At 45.6% G+C, this 22,019-nt stretch overlaps 1 protein-coding gene across 3 annotated transcripts in view; it reads right to left on the bottom strand.

Annotated features, from left to right (window-relative positions):
* ARHGAP36 (Rho GTPase activating protein 36) overlaps positions 1-22,019 on the bottom strand; it is a 78,401-nt gene that overhangs the window by 30,087 nt on the left and 26,295 nt on the right. For all 3 annotated transcript variants that reach the window (XM_073360668.2, XM_073360670.2, XM_073360669.2), the window contains exons 3-4: positions 8,009-8,071; positions 3,099-3,355 (exon numbers count right to left, since the gene is read on the bottom strand). In XM_073360668.2, the coding sequence (XP_073216769.1) occupies positions 3,099-3,355; positions 8,009-8,071 (320 nt within the window). The remainder of the gene's footprint in view (positions 1-3,098; positions 3,356-8,008; positions 8,072-22,019) is intronic.

Here is a 22,019-nt window from a genome sequence, read left to right as displayed (position 1 = left end):
TGGAGTTATAGAATCATAGAATCATAGAATATCAGGGTTGGAAGGGACCTCAGGAGGTCATCTAGTCCAACCCCCTGCTCAAAGCAGGACCAATCCCCAATTAAATCATCCCAGCCAGGGCTTTGTCAAGCCTGACCTTAAAAACTTCTAAGGAAGGAGATTCTACCACCTCCCTAGGTAATGCATTCCAGTGTTTCACCACCCTCCTAGTGAAAAAGTTTTTCCTAATATCCAACCTAAATCTCCCCCACTGCAACTTGAGACCATTACTCCTTGTCCTGTCCTCTTCTACCACTGAGAATAGTCTAGAACCATCCTCTCTGGAACCACCTCTCAGGTAGTTGAAAGCAGCTATCAAATCCCCCCTCATTCTTCTCTTCTGCAGACTAAACAATCCCAGTTCCCTCAGCCTCTCCTCATAAGTCATGTGTTCCAGACCCCTAATCATTTTTGTTGCCCTTCGCTGGACTCTCTCCAATTTATCCACATCCTTCTTGTAGTGTGGGGCCCAAAACTGGACACAGTACTCCAGATGAGGCCTCACCAATGTCCAATAGAGGGGGACGATCATGTCCCTCGATCTCCTTGCTATGCCCCTACTTATACATCCCAAAATGCCATTGGCCTTCTTGGCAACAAGAACACACTGCTGACTCATATCCAGCTTCTCGTCCACTGTCACCCCTAGGTCCTTTTCCGCAGAACTGCTGCCTAGCCATTCGGTCCCTAGTCTGTAGCCGTGCATTGGGTTCTTCCGTCCTAAGTGCAGGACCCTGCACTTATCCTTATTGAACCTCCATCAGATTTCTTTTGGCCCAATCCTCCAATTTGTCTAGGTCCCTCTGTATCCTATCCCTGCCCTCCAGCGTATCTACCACTCCTCCCAGTTTAGTATCATCCGCAAATTTGCTGAGAGTGCAATCCACACCATCCTCCAGATCATTTATGAAGATATTGAACAAAACCGGCCCCAGAACCGACCCCTGGGGCACTCCACTTGACACCGGCTGCCAACTAGACATGGAGCCATTGATCACTACCCGTTGAGCCCGACCATCTAGCCACCTTCTACCCACCTTATAGTGCATTCATCCTTCTGGGGCTGCTGGATGATGCTGGTTCCCATATCCCCCCATTTTAATTTTCCAGGGTGCCAACAAGGTAATAGTTGCTCCCTCTGCCCCAGACCCACAGAAGCCCTGACAGGACAGTGGACTGTCTGCCTGCCCTTGCCCACCCACGCAGCAGCAGCAGGATCAGAAAATACCCTTGTAGGCTGGGTGGTGCCCGCGGAGGCCCATCTCCATCGTCTTGGGCTTGAGGCACCAGCCAACGCGGTGACACACACTTCATCGGGAGCGGGGACAGCAGGAAAGTGGCTAGTTACCAGATTCGTCCGATATGGTGGTACAATGTGCTGGATTTAGTTATTCACATTACAGTAGTGCCTAGAGAGCCTGACCAGGATCAGGCCAGGGTCCAGGATCTGCAGCTCTGGAGCAGGCAAACATACGAATGGTCCCGGGGCTCCATTTACTTTTGCAGAGAATTTCAAAATATTTGGTTTTGGCTCCCAGTCAGAACAAAACCGAAGACATCAGCATCCTGCATGGAACAGAATACGCTTCCCCTGCACTGCTGTACTCCCCTGTCTCAGCCCAGCAGAGGGGGCAGAAAAGCTTGCACCTCCACAACAGGCAGAGTGAATCCTCGTCCTTCTCAGCCTGATGATCACCACTGACCAGGCTCTTCTGATTGAAATCTCATCTTCCCTTGGCTTGCAGGGCTCTGTGCTCTCATGTGGCCCCTCCAGACTCTCCAATCACTTCTCACCATGTTGCTCAGGGGATGCTCATCACAGCCCTCAGAGCTTGGGTCCCCTGCTCTTCTCCTTCTACATTTTATCTCTGGGTAATCTCATCAGCAAACACTAATTCAGCTACCATCTCTGTACTGATGGTGCACAGATCTGCCTCTGTACTCCAGACCTGTCTGTATCTGTCCAAACTGCAATCTCAGCCTGTTTCTCTGACACCTCCTCATAAACATCCAGCCATCAGTACAAGCTCAGCTGATCAGAACAGATCTCATAATCTTGCCCTCTGAGTCCTTCCCTGTTGCTCCTCTCCCAACACCACCATCCTTTTTGTCACTCAGGCCCATACCCTGTATGTCATTTTTGACTTGGCCCCCTCTCAAGATCCTCGCATCCAAGCTATAGCTAAAACTTTCCAGTTCTTTCTGCAATTCTCAGAACCGCCTTTCCTCTCCATCCACAGCTAAAACCCCTGTCCAGACCTTCATCATCTTGTGTCTCAACCATTGAAACATCCTCTTCTCTGGCTTCCGTAAATCCTATCTTGCCCTCCTCGTGTCCATTCAGAATGCTACTGCAAAGACCTGGCTCGTCACTTTACCATGTCACCCCTCTCTTTGCATGGCCTACACTCACCCGCCTGTCTTCGCTCAGATCTGACCAAGAGATTGACTCCCCCCTATCACTGGCCCATGATGCCAGATTCTATCGCCCTCATGTTACATTTTCAAAGAAGCACCTTCATGTATTCTCCCTTGCTGAACAGGTTTGTGCCAGTTTCCTTCTCCTCCCTCATCTGTCCAGTGTTGTCTCTTGTCTTATTCTTACTGCGCAAGCTGCTTAGAGCAGGGACTGCTTTATATTCTGCGCAGTAGCCCACAGGACTTGATGCTGCTGGAAGCCCCTCAGTTTCCCCAACAGATGCCAGCACAACCCAAGGCTGAAAGCAGCCAGAGGGCCAAACTAGCACAGCTTGACCTTGTAACTAGGGCCCCTGGGAAACAGCCTCAGTAGTTGGGGTGCCATGGCCCCCCTCCTGCCCAGCTTGATGGCAGCTTGCTTCCAGCATACAGTTTAGAATATCAGGGTTGGAAGGGACCTCAGGAGATCATCTAGTCCAACCAAATCCCCAATTTTCAACCCAGATCTCTAAATGGCCCCCTCAGGGATTGAACTCACAACCCTGGGTTTAGCAGGCCAATGCTCAAACCACTGAGCTATGTCTGTCTGCCCCCGCCCCCGCCCCAGCCCCAGCCCCACTCAACCTGTTTTGCAGCCATACCCTTCGGTGGCTCCGGGACACATTGTCCAGGAAAGTAGGAGAGAGTGGCTCATCTGCAAACTCTCCGCCGGGCCCCAGCACGCAGCCTCTGCCGAAAGGGGATTTCTTCTGAATCTGAGCTCGAAATTTAGTCACAGTCGCTTCCACCTCCAGGCAGTCTCTGCGGCTGCCTTTCACTGCTTCCTGCATTTGCTTGTGTGTCCAGTCATTGGCAATGACCTGGGAGAGCGGGATCCCAAAGACCTGGGGACAACAGTCTGTAAAAACTTGAGACAGTTAGGGACTGTGACCTGTAGTCAGGCAGAAACAAGACAGAGACGTAGCAGCAATCCCTCCCTCCAGCCAGGAACCTGCGCACTCTGCCACACAGCAGAGCTACACGCTGCAACAACAAAAGCAGAGTCAGGCAATCTGGGGCCTTTGGCAACCCCCCATCTGGGATTCCCATTGCCCCACCCCCATTCAAGGGGCAGTGGCAAGAACCAGACACAAAAGAGCCATCAGCTGAGCTGCGGGCTGCTCACCACCGCTCCTCTTCAGACACCCAGGGGTCTCCCCCAGCTCCAGGCCACAGCTCCCTGCCTGCAGGTGAGTCAGGCTCTTTTCTGAAGGAACAAGGGTTCAGCTCCTACCCACAAAGCAGAGGGCTGTGGGGAGGGAATCCTACCAACACAGAAGAGCCACAATAGGGTGAGCCCACCTACCGTGCCCTCTACTGGGACAGTGGTGATGGGAGCATCCTCCAGTCAGATGGGCTCAGAGTTAACACCCATGGGAATGCAATGGGGCAACTCCCCACTCAGAGCAACTGATTCAGGCAGGCGTTGCTACATCAGTAACACCGTGGCCATGTGTTCAAGATTTTTCTTGTCCTCATGAGGCCCAGAAACATTTTCTTTAGATAAACTTTGAGAGTCTAGTACCATGATAGGCCAGATTTCCAAGAGAGGTCAGTGCATCAGTTGCACACTGTGTACTGGGCACATCGTAAAATCTGACTTCAGTTCTGGGTACCGAGCACCTGACCTCTTGACATCTTCAAATCCAGACTGGATGCGTTTCTGGGACACAGTGCAACACAAATTACTTGGGCTCAGTACAGGGTTAACTGGATAAAATGTAAAGGCTTCTGCTATACAGGAGGTCAGACTAGACCATCTAATGGCCCCTTTTGGCCTTAACGCAACATTAAGGTTGATGACTCATGCTCTTCTGAATGTCGAGTTCAGCAAAACTGAGTTAAGGTGAATGCCCATAGAGGCTTAACTCTTCCCCTCCCCCCCCCCCCCCCCCGAGCTGGCAATAGCCACTGGGAAGTATCTAAATCCACTGCAGCTGTATTCAGTGTGCTGGGTGTTGTGGTACTGAATGATGGAGGAATAAACTGGAGCAGCTTAGGAGAGCTGTGACTGTGACATGAGGAGATCAGGGTCTGAGACCGCCCCATGTGTGTGATCAAAGGAAGGAGCTGCACATAGACCTTGAGGTTCCAGTCTGCACCATTTCAATTGAGGTTGTGTCCGGAGCAGGGCACTGGGGTGGTCTTGCCCTTGGAAATGTCAGTCGTGAGGTGGGATATGAGAGCAGGCTGGGTTTAATGATGGGTATGGGACAGTACAGGTTTAGGAGCTATCCTGTGTGAAGGGGCTGTTAAATTGTACAAGTGTGGTATTGTGTCAGGGAACAGACTCAGTGTTTGAGTGCAGAGCAAGTGTAGGTAGCGTCTGTCCATTACAGTGACAAGGCAGAGCGAAAGTGTGTGTTATGGGCATACTAGGGCATCATACAAAGAGGCAGAGTTATGGTTGTGTGGGCGTTTCCCTTAACTCTGCATTTCCTGGGTGTTAGAAGTTAGAGTTTTGCTGAGCTCAATGTTCTGGAAGGGCGTGAGGTATCACTGGATAACCTTCACTCTGGGTTAACAAAGTTTTTTGCCATTTACTTGCCCAGTTTTTTAAACAGAGACAGAAAGGTTTTTTCAGTAGGAGTTAGTGATTATTTAGACCATTCTCATTCTCTCCTAGGTTTCCAGTTGACATGCTACTGTAGCTAAGTAATAATCCAAAGACACCATTTCATATAGTGCTTTTCACCAGTAGGTCTCAAAGAACTTTTACATAATGATCCCCATTTTACAGATGGGAAACAGACACAGAGAGGTTGAGTGACTTGCCCAAGGTCACCCGCTAAACCCCCAACTTCCTCCGCTACCCCTCACAGTCTCCAAGCCCCTCTGTCTTCTCCCTCTCCCCCAACCCCTCCCGTCTCCCTTACCTGTGCCACAAACTCTTTGCCCTCCACAGCTATCCGTTCCAATTATACATCAATCACTAAGCAGACCCAAGCTCCCTTCCCACCTACTTTTGCACCTCTAATTGCCCTCCCCTCCCAGTGACCATTCACATGTGTCATTTTCTTTTCCAAAACAGTTCCAGCACTTTCTGAGTAGGCTGCTGTACTCAGATTACATTTCTTTAAAAAAAAAAAAAAAAAACTTGATGGAGCATTTTCCCCCCCAAACATTCACAGTTCATTCTCCGATTTCTTCCCCGGGTGGGTTTCAAACTAACTTGCTAGAATCTGTGAATTTAATGAAATGCTGGTGTTTTTATATTTGTTTGGGTTTTGTGTGATTTTGTTTTTTTCTGAGGGCTGTATCTCAGGAACTCCCTATTCAAATGACCCCACATCTGGATCACTAACCCTGCCCTACACTCCCATCAGGCATAGCAAATTTCAAGACAATCATTTTAAGTATGCAGATTTCAGAGCACTTGAAAGAGCTTTCTTTTAAACAGGAATCTGGTCTAACCCTTTAAAAAAGCTCCAACAGATGAGGAAAAAGCAGCAGGGGACAGCCTTCCCTACAGACTCTCTGTCTCCTGAATCTCAGCTGGAAATGTTTTCCAAGAGGGGGACTGGCACTCTAACAAGGCCAGCTACCAGGCTGTGTGTGGAGACAGATGGGCAGGCTGCTCAAAACCAGAAGGGAGCTCTGTTGTAGAGTTTGCCAGGGTCTGGCTGCCCTATGGCACAGCAGCTGTTGCTGAGGGTGTGAGGTGAGATGTTGGGGTCAGAGCCATTGGAGCTGGGGCCATGGGGTGACTCAGCAGTGTGTGCAGGGAGGGGCTGGTTGTCAGGGAGGGTGGGGTTTCCGCACATTGGGAGCAAGAACCAAGAAAATTTGGGGAAGGGGCTCTGCAAATCCCCATCCCCTGTTCTTGGGAAAAAGGAGAGTTCAGAAGCCATTCCCCCCATGCTGAGCCCAATGTGCAGTAGGAACCTTGGGGCTTCCCCGTCATCCCAGTGCTGCTTCCAGCTGAACACCTCACAACCAGTCAATTGTCCCCTCCAACTCATTGAGGGCCTGGAGGGACCGGGCACGGCTTGTACCTGAGGAACACTCAGGAAGCCCCCTCCCCAAACACCTCTCAGTCATGCCATCCTTACTACGGCACTTTCTCAGAATCCAAGGGAAATTTCATGTGCAAAACCCACAGGTAAGCTGGCATGCAGATTTCAGGTGATTCACTTTATCCTGCTCCCTGAGCCCTTTCAGAATGGGAGTGTTGAATTCCCAAACACAAATGCTGCAAAGCCAGGACATACGCAATTAAGAACACATTTCCCACCCGCACAACCATGCAACTTTAATTCTGTCCCTGTGGTCCCTGTCTTAAGGAGCTCCTCAGGGAAAGATCATAGTTCCTTCACCTCCCTGAGCCTTTTTGTTCAGTGTGCTCTCTGCCCCCAGCCTGGATCCATGGTGCTACCTGGAACACAGAGGGGATCTGTTGGCACATACAAGTAGCAGTCCTGATCTGAAGTTATGCTGGGCACAGAGAAAAATGGCATGTTTGGTCGGGGAGCGCTAAGGTAACTGTATTCCTAGTTCCTCGTGCCATCCCCACAAGGGAAAAATTAAGGTCTTGTGCATATGTTGTGTAGGAAGAGCCTCCTTATCTCTGTTCCTAGTTTTCCAATATCTATGATTTGTTTAGTCTTGATAATCTTGAAGGGGATTCCACATTTCCTGGCTTTTGCAACATTTGAGTGTTGGCAATGAACTCTTGCCTTGTGGCAGGGCAAGAAGAGCACAGGGCAGTGCTGAGAATACAAAGCTCTTTGTATGTCAGTAGGGAACCTGGAAATACTGTATTTATGACCCTGCCCATGGAGGATACCCATTTATTGACACCTTCCAGAAAACAGTTTGGGGCAGGAGGAATCTTTGATTTCCAGGTGATTCCTATAAGAATTCCTGTAAGAATGGTCTGTCTTTTTATTCACACACAAAAATAAAATAAACAAACATCCCTCAAAGGCAAAACCCATAAAAAGACAAACACAAACCAAAGACCAAAACCCCGTCCCAAGCAGAGCCGCTCCACCAACCCTGAAAAAGGAGATGTGCCAGAAACTCTATGGAGTCCCCTGGGCCCTGCGCCACTGCTGTTGATTTTCCAAGGGAAGCGCTCATATACTAGAGTGATGGGTGTACACGTCAGTGAGCATGCAGTGGTAAGCAAGCTTGGGTGGAGGCAGGATAAGGAGCCAGTGCCTGAAGTGAAAGAAGGAATGTTTAGGTGATAGTTCTTAACAGCTGGAGCACCTGAATTGTAGAACAGTCTCCTCAAGGGGAATCCATTGCAGGAGAGACTCAAGAACAGGCTCCCTGGGAAGTAACACGTTCACATACCAACACTGCCCCATACCCACACATATGCACCTATGACCGTATACTTATACATGCACATGCATACACTGGGGGAGAGGCGGGAATAACATGCCACAAAGGAGAAATTCACAATGGAATCCAGGTAGATAGGATGCCTTGGCTTAGCTTATTTTTAAAGACCATGATGGCTTTGAGGAGCACAATGCCAGACTGAAATGTGGAATTCACTCACCTTTCTTCTCCTTGGAGGAGTTCTCCAGTTTCCTTCGGATGAATTTGTTGCGTTTGGATCCAGCTGGTGGGGGGAAGAGGTGAGAAAAGACTGCATGTCATTAGGTCATCTTCAATACACGGCCTATCCAAACCTATCCACAACCCTTCTACCCCCATGCTATCCACTCTCGCAGCATCAAGCCATCGCACTCGGCAAAAGGGTGCTACAGGTTTCTTTTCAAGTGTCCAAATATAAGAGGAGGAGGGGTTGCATTTCACCAGGACCTACCAGAATATCCTCTGTAATAATACCCATCCCACCCTTCCCTGCAGCCTGTGGCCACTCTTCATTATTGTCTCTTTTTGTTATAAACACAAGTGTCTTAACTATAAGCCCTGTGATAGAGAGCTCCCTGCCACATCTGATGGTGAACAGGAGAAAGAGCAGCTGCAGAGAGAGGCCAGTTCCATAAGCTTTCTACCTACACTTCCTCCAAATGATACGTTGAGGATTTACGAGAACTGAACACTAACTCTGAGCTGAGTGGTGTGACAAGGTGGGAATTTTTATAATATTCTTATGAATCCTCTGTGTACCTCCGTTTCCCTCTGTACTTTGCATTGCTATCCAGTGCGGGGGAAAGGTTAAATCTGCTTTTGGGGCAACACAGGAGACGTGTGTGGTGACTTGCTCTTTAAGGGTGCAACAAATGAGTTGTTAAGGAACTGGCTGGAACCTGTTGAAAACAACCTGTATCAATGCTGAATCCAAAAGAGACAATGGGAGGACCCAGTGACCAGATCATTTACACCTAGGAATCAGTGACCAAGAGGAAAGATTTCCCCCTTCGCTTCCCAGCAGGGCAGCTGAGCAAAGACCAGCTTGAGAACAAAGGGCTAAGAGTTGACAGCAGGGGATAAGAATGAGCTTCCAGAAGAAGCTCTCAGCAGGGACTGATGAAGGGTCGGAGCAGTGGTTCCCTACCTGCGGCCCATGGGCAGCTTGTAGGTCAATCAGCACACAGCTGTGACCCATGTGACATCCTCAGGGCCATACAGGTAGAATTGGATGTGGTCCACAATGGTAAATAGGTTGAGAACCACTGGGTCAGAGAGAGACAGAGCTTGAAATTGAATCCATTACCTCTTGGCTGGTGGATTTCTCTGGCCTGGTCAGATGGCCTGGCTTAACCTTAATTTCTCTGTGGTAGCCTAAGGATTTCCGAGGCTCTGTTCCAGATCACTAATACACCTACTGGTCTGAAAAGGCTGCCTGGTGTCACTGCAAATACGTGCAGAAGTGCATTAGTCCCTGAAGAGCGTACACGGCTCTGACCAGGAGTCTATCTCAGCTGGACTCACTGAGCCGAGCTCCTGGGGTGAAGCAGGAGGACTGAAGCCCAGAGGCTCAGTCGTGGAGGTGGTGAGGCTGTGAGGCCTACCCTGAAGGAAGAGCAAGACCCCTTGTGGGGTCTGCATTACTGAAGGGTTTTCCCAAAAGGCTGTGTAAAAGCCAGCACATAGCTCCGATCCTGCAGATCCGTGCCCGGGGGACAGTGGGACTGAAATCAGAGAGTGAACGAAGGAAAAGAAAGAAGTGCAGCAGCAGCTGAGCAGAAAGACCTCCAGTGGGGGACCCCCTGCTCAGCACCACTAAACCTGAAATCGCTCTAGTTGGGTTCAGGGATGGAGTGGCTGCAGAAAGACACTGCTGCACTGTGAACACACTACCACTGCCATTCCCACCAGGGGTGGGGAGCTGAGTGGCAGGACAATGGCCAAGGTGACATGTGAGTGTTTTACATATACAGATCTATTTTTGCTGTTTCCCGGGTTGACGTTGTGTCTCTTTGTCCCCTAATAAAGCCTGTCCTTGATTTGCACCAGACTCCACGCTTGCACGTGAAGAGGTGCTGCCTGTTCAGAGTCCTCTAAAGTGGGGGGGGTAATTGAGTTTTTCCCAGATTTCTCTGGGGGTGCTTGAGTCTGTGATGTGTGTTAGATTTTAAGAGGAACTCCTAGACATTTGAACCCAGCTCAAAGCGGGAGGTAGAATGCTATTCATACTCCATTCACCACATCCCCTCCAACCCAACCTGCTCTAGGGTGACCAGACAGCAAATGTGAAAAATCGGGACAAGGGGTGGGGGTAATAGAAGCCTATATAAGAAAAAGACCCAAAAATCGGGACTGTCCCTATAAAATCAGGACATCTGGTCACCCTAACCTGCTCCTCCTTCTGGGGCCAGCCTCCTGGTTCTCCAAACTTCTCTGGCTTCCCTCTATCCTGCACCTCCTTGTGTCAATAAAGGGGGAGTGACTGGGGCTCAGTTAGAGAAAAAAACCCTGGTTTATTGTTACAACATGAACAGCCAGGTTTGGAGCTCTGCATCCAGTTATTGCTGGTGTGTCCCACTGTTAATCTTTTATTATGCACACAGCCAAAGGAGTGTCTGCAACTTCCCAAGTCAAGGCTCCAAGTGTAACACTTCCCCTTATTTTCTTCCTTTAGCAGTACAGAGTTGTTTAGATGGGAAGTTTCTTGTTTTACTCTTCTGTAGATGATATGACAGATCAGGGCCAGATTTAGGGGCAGGCTACCCAGGCAACCGCCTGGGGTGCCAGGATTGGGGGGCACCAGGCTCGGGATGCTGTTTTTGTTGTTAGCGACAAAAGGGAAAATAGAATATTTGAAGTAAAATCTTCCAGGTATTCTGTATGTAGATTCATTTTTCATTAACCTCATAGAATGTTCTGGACCGCGGCACTGCTATGGGTACCCGCATGGCCCCACAGTATGCCAACATTTTTATGGCTGATTTAGAACAACGCTTCCTCAGCTCTCGTCCCCTAAAGCCCCTACTCTACTTGCGCTATATTGATGACATCTTCATCATCTGGACCCATGGAAAAGAAGCCCTTGAGGAATTCCACCATGATTTCAACAATTTCCATCCCACCACCAACCTCAGCCTGGTCCAGTCCACACAAGAGATCCACTTCCTGGACACTACAGTGCTAATAAACAATGGCCACATAAACACCACCCTATACCGTAAACCTACTGACCGCTATTCCTACCTGCATGCCTCCAGCTTTCACCCTGACCACACCACACGATCCATCGTCTACAGCCAAGCTCTGCGATACAACCGCATTTGCTCCAACCCCTCAGACAGAGACAAACACCTACAAGATCTCTGTCAAGCTTTCTTACAACTACAATACCCACCTGCAGAAGTAAAGAAACAGATTGATAGAGCCAGAAGAGTTCCCAGAAGTTACCTACTACAGGACAGGCCTAACAAAGAAAATAACAGAACGCCACTAGCCGTCACCTTCAGCCCCCAACTAAAACCCCTCCAACGCATTATTAAGGATCTACAACCTATCCTAAAGGATGACCCAACACTCTCACAAGTCTTGGGAGACAGGCCAGTCCTTGCCTACAGACAGCCCCGCAACCTGAAGCAAATACTCACCAACAACCACATACCACACAACAGAACCACTAACCCAGGAACTTATCCTTGCAACAAAGCCCGTTGCCAATTGTGCCCACATATCTATTCAGGGGACACCATCACAGGGCCTAATAACATCAGCCACACTATCAGAGGCTCGTTCACCTGCACATCCACCAATGTGATCTATGCCATCATGTGCCAGCAATGCCCCTCTGCCATGTACATTGGTCAAACTGGACAGTCTCTACGTAAAAGAATAAATGGACACAAATCAGATGTCAAGAATTATAACATTCATAAACCAGTCGGAGAACACTTCAATCTCTCTGGTCACGCAATCACAGACATGAAGGTCGCTATCTTAAAACAAAAAAACTTCAAATCCAGACTCCAGCGAGAAACTGCTGAATTGGAATTCATTTGCAAATTGGATACTATTAATTTAGGCTTAAATAGAGACTGGGAGTGGCTAAGTCATTATGCAAGGTAGCCTGTTTCCTCTTGTTTTTTCCTACCCCCCCCCCCCCAGATGTTCTGGTTTAACTTGGATTTAAACCTGGAGAATGGTCAGTTTAGATGAGCTATTACCAGCAGGAGAGTGAGTTTGTGTGTGTATGGGGGTGGGGGGGATGTGAGAAAACCTTGATCTATGCAGGAAATAGCCCGACTTGATTATGTAAAGAGTTGTCACTTTGGATGGGCTAGCACCAGCAGGAGAGTGAATTTGTGTGGGGGGGTGGAGGGTGAGAAAACCTGGATTTGTGCTGGAAATGGCCCACCTGTTGATCACTTTAGATAAGCTATTACCAGCAGGACAGTGGGGTGGGAGGAGGTATTGTTTCATGATTTCTGTGTGTATATAAAGTCTGCTGCAGTTTCCACGGTAAACATCTGATGAAGTGAGCTGTAGCTCACGAAAGCTCATGCTCAAATAAATTGGTTAGTCTCTAAGGTGCCACAAGTCCTCCTTTTCTTTTCACAGGTGAGTGCATCAGCCACTTTGTTAGAAGCTCCTGAGATGTGTTGGATGTCGAAATCAAAATCTTGGAGCGCTAAACTCCACTGAATACGTTTTTTTTGTATTTCCCGTGGCGGTATGAAGCCACTGTCGTGCAGCATGGTCGGTTTGCAGGTGGAAACGCTGTCCCCAAACATATGGGCATAGCTTTTCCGAGCGTAGACAATGGCGTAACATTCTTTTTCACTGACTGACCAGTTGCTTTCCCTCTCAGACAGCTTCTTGCTGAGAAACACTACAGGGTGAAATTCTTGATCCGGTCCTTCCTGCATTAAAACTGTTCCCATACCACGCTCGGATGCAGCTGTGGTTACTAGGAACGGTTTGTCAAAGTCTGGGGCCCTTAGCACAGGGTCAGACATGAGTGTCGCTTTAAGCTGGTTAAAGGCCTTCTGACACTCTTCGGTCCACTGAATGGCATTTGGCTGTTTCTTTTTGGTTAGGTCTGTCAGTGGGGTGGTGATTTGGCTGTATTGTGGGTACAAATCGCCTGTAATATCCGGCCAAGCCTAAGAAGGATTGGACCTGTTTCTTTGACTTTGGGACCGGCCACTTTTGGATAGCATCCACTTTGGCCTGTAGGGGGTTGATAGTTCCTTGACCCACCTGGTGTCCCAGGTAAGTCACTCTGTTTAGGCCTATTTGACACTTCTTAGCCTTAACAGTTAGTCCTGCCTCCCTTATGCACTCGAAGACTTTTTGTAGATGTTCCAGGTGTTCTGCCCAAGAATCCGAAAATATGGCCATATTGTCAAGGTAGGCGAAGGCATATTCTCCTAATACTGCTAGGAGACCATCTACAAGTCTTTGGAAGGTGGCGGGTGCATTCTGCAGCCCGAAAGGGAGTACATTAAATTCATACAGCCCGAGATGTGTGGTGAAGGCTGACTTGTCCTTGATGGATTCATCTAGTGGTACCTGCCAGTACCCCTGCCGTCCAAGCACTCTGGAGGCTTTCATCTGCTTCCTGTTCGGTCTGGAACTGTTCCCTTGATGCTGGAGACATCAGTTCCTCATTGGATTAAGGACCTAGGCTTGGTCCCCCTGGAAGCGATGTGGGGGATGGGGCTGTTTCCATTGACTGTGAACCGCTCTCCACTGGTGCACTATGTTGGGGTTCAGGCTCCGGCTAAGCCTCTGGTGTAGGATTATTGGCTGCTGCCGGTTCAGGTTTGGTGGGGCCCTCTGGTGTTGGGGTTGCAAGTACTGGATTCAGTGCTGGCAATGGGTCTGGTGCTGGTTGTTCTGCCAGTTCCAGTTCTAGGACTGGCTCTGTCTGGGTCTCTGGGACTGGATCCACTACTGCTGTTGCAGACATTGGCCTGGGGTCTGGGTCCATCACCTCTGACCAGGTCCTGGTAGAAGTTTCAGGAACAGAGTTATGCATGACGGCTTGTTTAGCCTGGCTGCGGGTGACCATTCCCACCCTCTTGGCTCACTTCACATGATTGGCCAAGTCTTCCCCCAACAGCATGGGGATGGGATAATCATCATAGACTGCAAAAGTCCACGTTCCTGACCAGCCCTTGAACTGGACAGGCAACTTGGCTGTAGGCAAATTGAAAGAGTTGGACTTGAAGGGTTGAATTGTCACTTGGATCTTTGGGTCGATTAAATTTGGGTCCACTAAGGAAGCATGGATAGCTGACACTTGTGCTCCGGTGTCCCTCCGCGCTGTGACCTTCTTCCCGCCCACACTCACAGTTTCCCTCCGCTCCAAGGGTATCTGGGAGGTATCGGGGCCTGAGGATCTCTAGTGTGATTCCAGTGCAATGAACTGTAATCTGTTGGGGTTCTTGGGGCAGTTGGCCTTCACATGCCCCAGCTCGTTACATTTAAAACATCGTCCAGCTGACGGATCACTGGGGCGAGGTGGGTTGCTGGAGAATGGTATGGCAGGACGATAAGGTGTCTGGAGGGTTCCTTTCAGGGTAGTCGGGGCCTTGAGCTTTTTCCTTTCCCTCCATTTCTTTTTCCTTTGCCTCCATAGCTCTCCTGCGGGCAGCCTCTTTGGCTCTATCATGTTTGCCTCTCTGTTTTTAACTAACTTTACACCCGAGAGTTAGAAATAAAAAAACAAAAAACTTGGCTTGTAAAATTTTGCTGTGCTGGAATCGGATATTTATGTTCTCTGGTAGTGATTGTCAGCCTACAGAAAAATCCTTTAAAAAATAACAAAAAAAACCCTAACACCTTTGTCTCCAGGCAAATAGACAGAAAACCCCTCTAGTTGCTCTTAGGTTAAAAAAAAAAAAACTTCTTCAGGTCTGTGAAGACTTGTGAATTTCCCTGCAGGAAGTTAACTACCCTGCCTTTAGGCAGAGAAAACTCCAGCTCACAAAAGACAATTCCCTTTTGTCTCTGCTCTGGCCCCCAAGCAGAGACAAAAAAAAAAACCCTCTAACTGCTTTCAGCTGAAAACCTGCTTTCCAGCAGCCCAAAGGAAAAAAAAATTCCCCTTTTAAAATCTGTGCTTCTTGTTCAAAAAAATCTCAAATTGATCTCAAAATGATTTCAAGTTAATCCCACCTTTGCCACCATGTCAAGGTTCCTTCCCCACTCTGAACTCTAGGGTACTGATGTGGGGACCTGCATGAAAACCCCCCTAAGCTTATTTTTACCAGCTTAGGTTAAAACTTCCCCAAGGTACAAACTATTTAGCCTTTTGCCCTTGGACTTTATTGCTGCCACCATCAAGCGTCTAACAAATATATAACAGGAAAAGAGCCTGCTTGGAAACATCTTTTCCCCCAAAATCCTCCCCAAACCCTACACCCCCTTTCCTGGGGAAGGCTTGATAAAAATCCTCACCAATTTGCATAAGTGAACACAGACCCAAACCCTTGGATCTTAAGAACAATGAAAAAGCAATCAGGTTCTTAAAAGAAGAATTTTAATTGAAGAAAAGGTAAAAGAATCACCTCTGTAAAATCAGGATGGTAAATACCTTACAGGGTAATCAGATTCAAAACATAGAGAATCCCTCTAGGCAAAACCTCAAGTTACAAAAAGACACAAAAATAGGAATATACATTCCATTCAGCACAGCTTATTTTATCAGCCATTTAAAGAAAACAGAATCTAACGCATATCTAGCTAGATTACTTACTAAGTTGTAAGACTCCATTCCTGTTCTGTTCCCGGCAAAAGCCTCACACAGACACAGACAGAGAGAGAACCTTTGTTTCTCCCCCACTCCAGCTTTGAAAGTATCTTGTCTCCTCATTGGTCATTTTGGTCAGGTGTCAGAGAGGTTATCCTAGCTTCTTAACCCTTTACTGGTGAAAGGGTTTTTCCACTGGCCAGGAGGGATTTTAAAGGTGTTTACGCTTTCCTTTATATTTATGACAGCTCCATTCCCCATTGATACCCATCGAGCAATGTCCAGAAGGGGGCAGTAATCTTGCCCCATTAACAGTGACCAATCACAACACGTTTAGGTGATTTTAGCTCTAAACATAGGTCAGACTAGACAGTCACAATGGTCCACTTTGGCCTTGGAATCTATGAATCTAAAAATCTATGAGTCTGTTTCCTATGACATAGAAAAATCTATGTTTCAAGTATGTTATTTAGTTGCAAAGTCAAACACTCAATAATTAGAAATGCAAACAGGTTGCCCATGCAGCCTTAATTCTCTCCCCCCACCCCTGTGCATATGCATAATAATGATGTCTTTAATTACATGATCATATAGTATTTTTCCCATGGGACTCTGCCTTATTCAGTGTCCAGGAGGGACAGTGCTCAGGGAATTCAATATTTCTTTTGTTCCTCATTGTTCAGCCTGTGGCCCCTGCCTTATTTACTGCCACCATCTAAACCCTTGGCTGAATACAGAATTACTACTTTTCGAACTGAGCATTTCCAGGGTGATCTCTTTGCAGCATCACAATGCTTCAGCCACATTAATGTTTATCTTCCCAATGTCTCTGAGAGATGACCGAGTATTGTCTCGTTTCACAGAAATGGGGCATGGAGGCTGAAAATTAAATTTATAATTTGCAAAAACCTCCATTAATTTTGGGTGCCCAATTTGAGAAGTGTTGGGCCTGTTTTTTTGGAGTACTTGGCATTATATAGAACTTTGCCTGTTTGAAGCCCTGTATGTACATTAACTGATTAGCCCTTACACCCCCCAAGTGAGGTAGGTGGTTGTGTTAGGGTTGCTACCTTTCTAATTGCTGGTCACCAGACCCCCAAGGCCCTGCCCCTTGCTCTGCCTCTTCCCCAAGGCCCCATCTCTGCTCCATCTCTTTCCCCCAGAGCCTTAGCCCTGCCCAGCCTCTTCCCCCAGGCCCTACCCCTCCTCCACCTCTATCCTCAAGGTCTTGCCCCCTTCTCTGGCTCTTCCCTATGTAAGGATAAGGCCTTTGTTTGCAGCCATATTGTAAGGCCTAAAGCCAGATTAAAAGAGCAGCCAAGCAGCAGCCATTAGCTGAGAAGCAGGACGTCACATCCTCACATTCCATCTAAATTACATTAAAACAATGTAATATCAGGCTGTTAAGAAGGAGACCCGTCCTAATGGCATCCACTATCACCAGATAAACAAAACAGATTTTAAGATGGTTAAAGAAAACCTAGTTTGATAGCATTCTGTCTGTCAAGAAATTATTTATTAATAGTTGTGGTTGTGAAATTTTTATTTTTTTATTGTTTTGTTATTATGGTTTTTACTTTCCTGTTGTTTACCTGTATGGTTTTTGTTTGGTTTTTTAATTGTTTTTGTTTGCTGTATAATTAGGGTAGTGGGATATGATTGGTTAGAGAATTATGTTATAATATGTTAGGATTGGTTAGATAGATTTTAGTAAAATGATTGGTTAAGGTACAGCTAAAAAAGACTTAATTTTTATTACATATACTAGGGTTCAAAAGGAAGTTCTTTGGGAACCAACTTCAGGACACAGCCCCAAAGATCAGAGCTGCCAGTCTTTAACACGCTGCCAATGACACCGTGCAGAAACTGGAGTCCCCCAGATGGACCTGGTCCTGACTGGCCATCAAGAAAAGGTCAGCTGTCTTATTGGGAGTGGTGAGCACTCTATGTGTAGCGTGTGCAGTCTGGTTTTGGTGATTGTTAATAAATAGAGGGTATGTAGTATATTACTGTGTAAGGCTCTTTCACTGGCAAAAGGTCCTGCAAAGCTGCAGAAGTAGTATACACCCAGAGCCCTGTGTACTGGGAAAGGATGTGGGTACTTGAATTGACCAGGTTAGTTACACCCTGAGCCCTACTAATTGGGTACGGGTGGCCCTGAGCCGTACAGATTGTGTAAGGGTAGGTGCTTTTCACCTGGAGCCCTACGAATTGGGAAAAGGTGGGGGTGCCCTAATGTGTGCAGGTAACAATTTTGCTGGAAAGAATGCAGGCAGCCTACAGTCTTTTGGACTGAACTGATAGAGTCTAACACAGTAAATAATAGCAGAGTACCTGGGACTTCTGTCAGAAAGGGTCGCTACCTATCTGGCAGAATGACCACCCCAGAACAACAAGAGAAAAAGGAAATGAAGAAAAGGAGGGGGAGGCTAGTTGAGAAGCCCACCCTCCTTACTAAATGGGTAGTGGGACAAAGCCTGTACCCATGGAAAAGGACTGTTCAGCGAGGAAAGCAGGATCGGGCCCAGACAAGGAGGCAGGCAACTGATAAAGAGATTGGAAAACAGGTTCGGAGCCCTGGGGGCGTAGTGGCAGGAGTAAAGAAAGGAGTAGGTACAGGCATGGGGATTTCAGATGCCTGGGACAATACCTGAAATGGTGAAATCTGAACTAATGAAGGTGTCATTTTGGGAGATAAGCAAGTGATTTAAGGAAAGAGAGTGAGAAGTTAACTCTGCAGAGGCTGGAGGGAATTAAGCAGTTGAACGTTGTGAAAATGTTAATAAGGAAAAGTGCTATAGGAAAAGAATTCTTGGTTTCTTTGCAGCAGTTCTGAAGGAAAAATGAGCCCTTTTCCAAAGAAATGTCTGTAAATAAGCCAGGCAAAGAGACAATCTGATTTAAATCATTTGACTATAAACAATTTAGTCAAATTCACTAAAAGAACATAAGGGGTTTCTGTTGGAACTTAACTGCCCCCAAATGTATACAAATGTAATCTATGTACAGCTGTATGAAAATTAAAGCAGTGTAAGGGATGTTAAGCAAAAGAGTATGTATGTATCTCTGTGTGTGTATATACATATATTGTGTAAATATGTGAGGTTTTAAGGACCTAAATGAATACTCCTGGTTTGTAGATTTAAGATGTATTGATTTTGTTTTGTTTTTAAATAATACCACTAAAATCCATTTGAATCTTTCATTCAAAGTTGCAAAACTGACAGACACTTTTTTTTCCAGACATAGGTAACTAGTGTTGTTTGGCTTTGGTATTTAGCATTTAACCTTTATGGTACCTCAATGCTTTATAAAGTTCAATATCTTTTTAAAGACCAAAGTTGTGGCTGCAGCAGGGCAGTCAAACCCAGGAGAATGGGAAGAGATTCTGGATTTGTAACAAAATAGCAGATAAGAGCTGTAGTTTAAAAAAAAAAAAAAAGAAAGAAATTAAAAAAAAGACAATGTCCCTCTGGAGCAACAGTAGGGGAGAGATGCGCACAAAAAAAGCAACATTAGGAACACTGAGCCTTAAGGTGGCTTTGAGTAATTAGACTGTCACTTTGATAAGGGTACATGAAAACTCTGTGAGCGCAAAAGAAACAGTTACACTGTATGTAAAAACTGATGTGGCTAATGTTATAAAAGTTAAACTAAGGAAGGAATGTGCATTTTTCCCAGGACATGGGCAATGTATATTGTAGAAGGAGTAAAAGAAATGCAAACAAAACATTCTGCTTAATTAAAATCCCATTAGGGCTCCAAAGGGATCCACAATAGGTTGTGTTTTCTTTTTCAGATCGTGTGTTTTGAAAGCAGGAGTTGATGTAGAAAGAAACCAAAACTCTTGTGGAAGTTGATTGTGTCCCTTTTAAGACAGAGTCTCTGAGCTCTGCTGATGGCTTTGGATCCAAAAGCAAGCCAGAAAGCATTTGTGTTGATGCAAATTACCTAACTGATAGAGGACGGAGAGAACTGCCCATAAATGGCAGCACCAAAGGAGCTGCAGATAAAGGATATACCTGGTCACAAACAAACTACCTGAAACCAAAAGGCTCAAATTATGACCCCCCAGAGAAAGGTGAAAAAAGAAGTCAACCTAAGAATAAGAGGGACAGGCTAACCCTAAGTAGAAAAAAAAATACTTTTTTGTGTGTATGCACAGTGCTGAAATCTGAAGACAGGTACAAAAGGGGTCTGCTTATATGCATGACACCCCTACCTTTTAATTCACCAAAATCCCAAGAATATAATTAAATTAAAAAGCCTATACAAAAATTTCAAAAAAACATTGAACACACTGGCCTCACAAACAAATTGTCTAAATAAAAAGGCATGGTATAACAAGATACGTTTAATAGATTTAATGCTAATGTTATTGTTAATATTAAACATTGGGATAAATTTAAGGTTAATAAGTACCCCTGTAACAATGTATAGTGTGTATGATTTTTGGAAAAAACCTTTAAGGTCGTAGGGTAATGCTTCTCAGCTATTAGCTATAAATGAACTTAAAGCTTAGCATAGCAGAAAAAACATTACAAACCTGGTCTGCTGTATGAAAAGGGAAACTGGGGTACACCACCTCATGAAATGAATAACTGAACAGTGGGTTAATTCACCCTTAAAGGGTAAAAGCCATTAAACCTGGACTGCCTATAGAACAAAAACACAAGAAAGCATGGGGGTAATTCCTCTGTTTTGCCTGCAATCAACAAGTGTATTTGTAAAAGAAAGGAATATTTTAAGCAATAATCTGCCATCCCAAAAGGGGTAGAAACATGTTCTTTTTGTCTTTCAAAAAATCAGGAGAAGCTGGTACCAGCTAAAGAGCAACCCAAAATACCACGAATCTACTGTTGCGACGAAAATTGTATTTTGTGCTTTATGTTTGTTTTGTGGTGTTTGTCTTGTTGCTTGCATTGTTGTGTATTGTGTTACAAAAAGAGAGGATACTGCATTAGGTAAAAAAGGATTAATAAGCATTTTAAGTGTATTTACAAAAACCAATGTTGCAGAAGGCCAGAGGTCAAGGAACGCCAGTCTGTTAACAGGGAAACATCCTTAAGTGGTAAAAGCATATTTAAAGGCAAAATATGCGTGAAACACAAGGTTTATCTGTTGGCGGGAATAAAAGGATGGACATAAAAAATTTTGAAGCACAAAGTGAAATTACCAAGGGAAAAAAAGAGTATTAAAAACACTGGTTGCTTGGGAAAAAAAATCAGTAATAATTGGCAAGTCTTAATCAACTTCCAGCACACAAGCCCAGCTGAATGCACCTGGGTGTTGTATAAAATTGAATGTAAGGAGAGGAAGGCCATTGGAACACCTTCCCTGATTACTATAAGGGGCAGTACATAAAGGCCCAGTGAAGGTCTAGCTGCCCTAATACTATCTCAATGTAAACTACTAAAGGTTATTGGATTTGGCTGGCAACCAAGAGGGATGGGTAGCCTAAAAAAAGACCCCCAAGAAGTGAATGAAACTGCTTTGGGTGAAACTGGATTAGGAGTTGAAGTACTGGATGCTACTAACATAGAGGTAATGGCAAACAAACGAAGTTATGTTACAGCTAAAATACAAGAATTGGAAAAGCCCATCAGTGTATCCTTGTCAAAATTAGAAATGGGACAACAATTATTTTCTAAAATACTGCCAGTATGGCAACAGCAAGGGAAAAAGAATCTGTTATTTTTAGCAGGGACTATGGATACAGTACAAGAAAATGTGTGCTTAGCATTAGCCTGTACACAGGCCCAGAAAGTAAGTCAGCAGTTAGTTATTCAAATAATTTGGGAAGGCATGCAAGGAAATTTACCTTTGGAAATAAAAAAGTTGTTGTGGGAAAATGTTACAGAAGGGGAGAAGCAATTAATGATGTGGTAAAAAATTGGTAAATTTTACCCTAAATAAAGTTCAAAGGGTTCTACAAGCATATGTAGTAACCGTACACCCCAGTCTAACTATTAATATATATCCAGTGGTACCTGTAAAAATCCAATCAACAAAAAATGTGGGTATGTATTCCACTGATCATCATTTCTGGGCATATTTAAAAAAAACCCCAACAATGGAAAACCATTAACATGTTTCAGTGTGTAGCCAATAAAAATTTGGGATGTGTGTGTAAAAATCAAAATTTATAAGAAAAAGATAAATGTTTCTATGTTAAAGACAAAAACCCTAACATTGTGTGTTTAATATATTCACTACACAAAAGTCAGCTGTTGTATATGCAGGAAGGGGATGGGTTTGTGTTAAAAGTCATTGTCCAATGGTAGTAGCAAATGATAAGGAATTGTATTTTATAACTTATTTAGTTAATAGATGTTTCTGCAACGTTACAAAGATTAAAAGTTGTGATTTTGAATACTGTGTACCTGTATGAATTGTAAACTAGTTAAAGTTTAAACCACAGTTGTATCACAATGTAATGCCT

Source organism: Lepidochelys kempii, chromosome 9 (genome assembly GCF_965140285.1).
Source record: "Lepidochelys kempii isolate rLepKem1 chromosome 9, rLepKem1.hap1, whole genome shotgun sequence".
NCBI lineage: Eukaryota > Metazoa > Chordata > Testudines > Cheloniidae > Lepidochelys > Lepidochelys kempii.
This window is presented reverse-complemented; position numbering and strand designations above follow the sequence as displayed.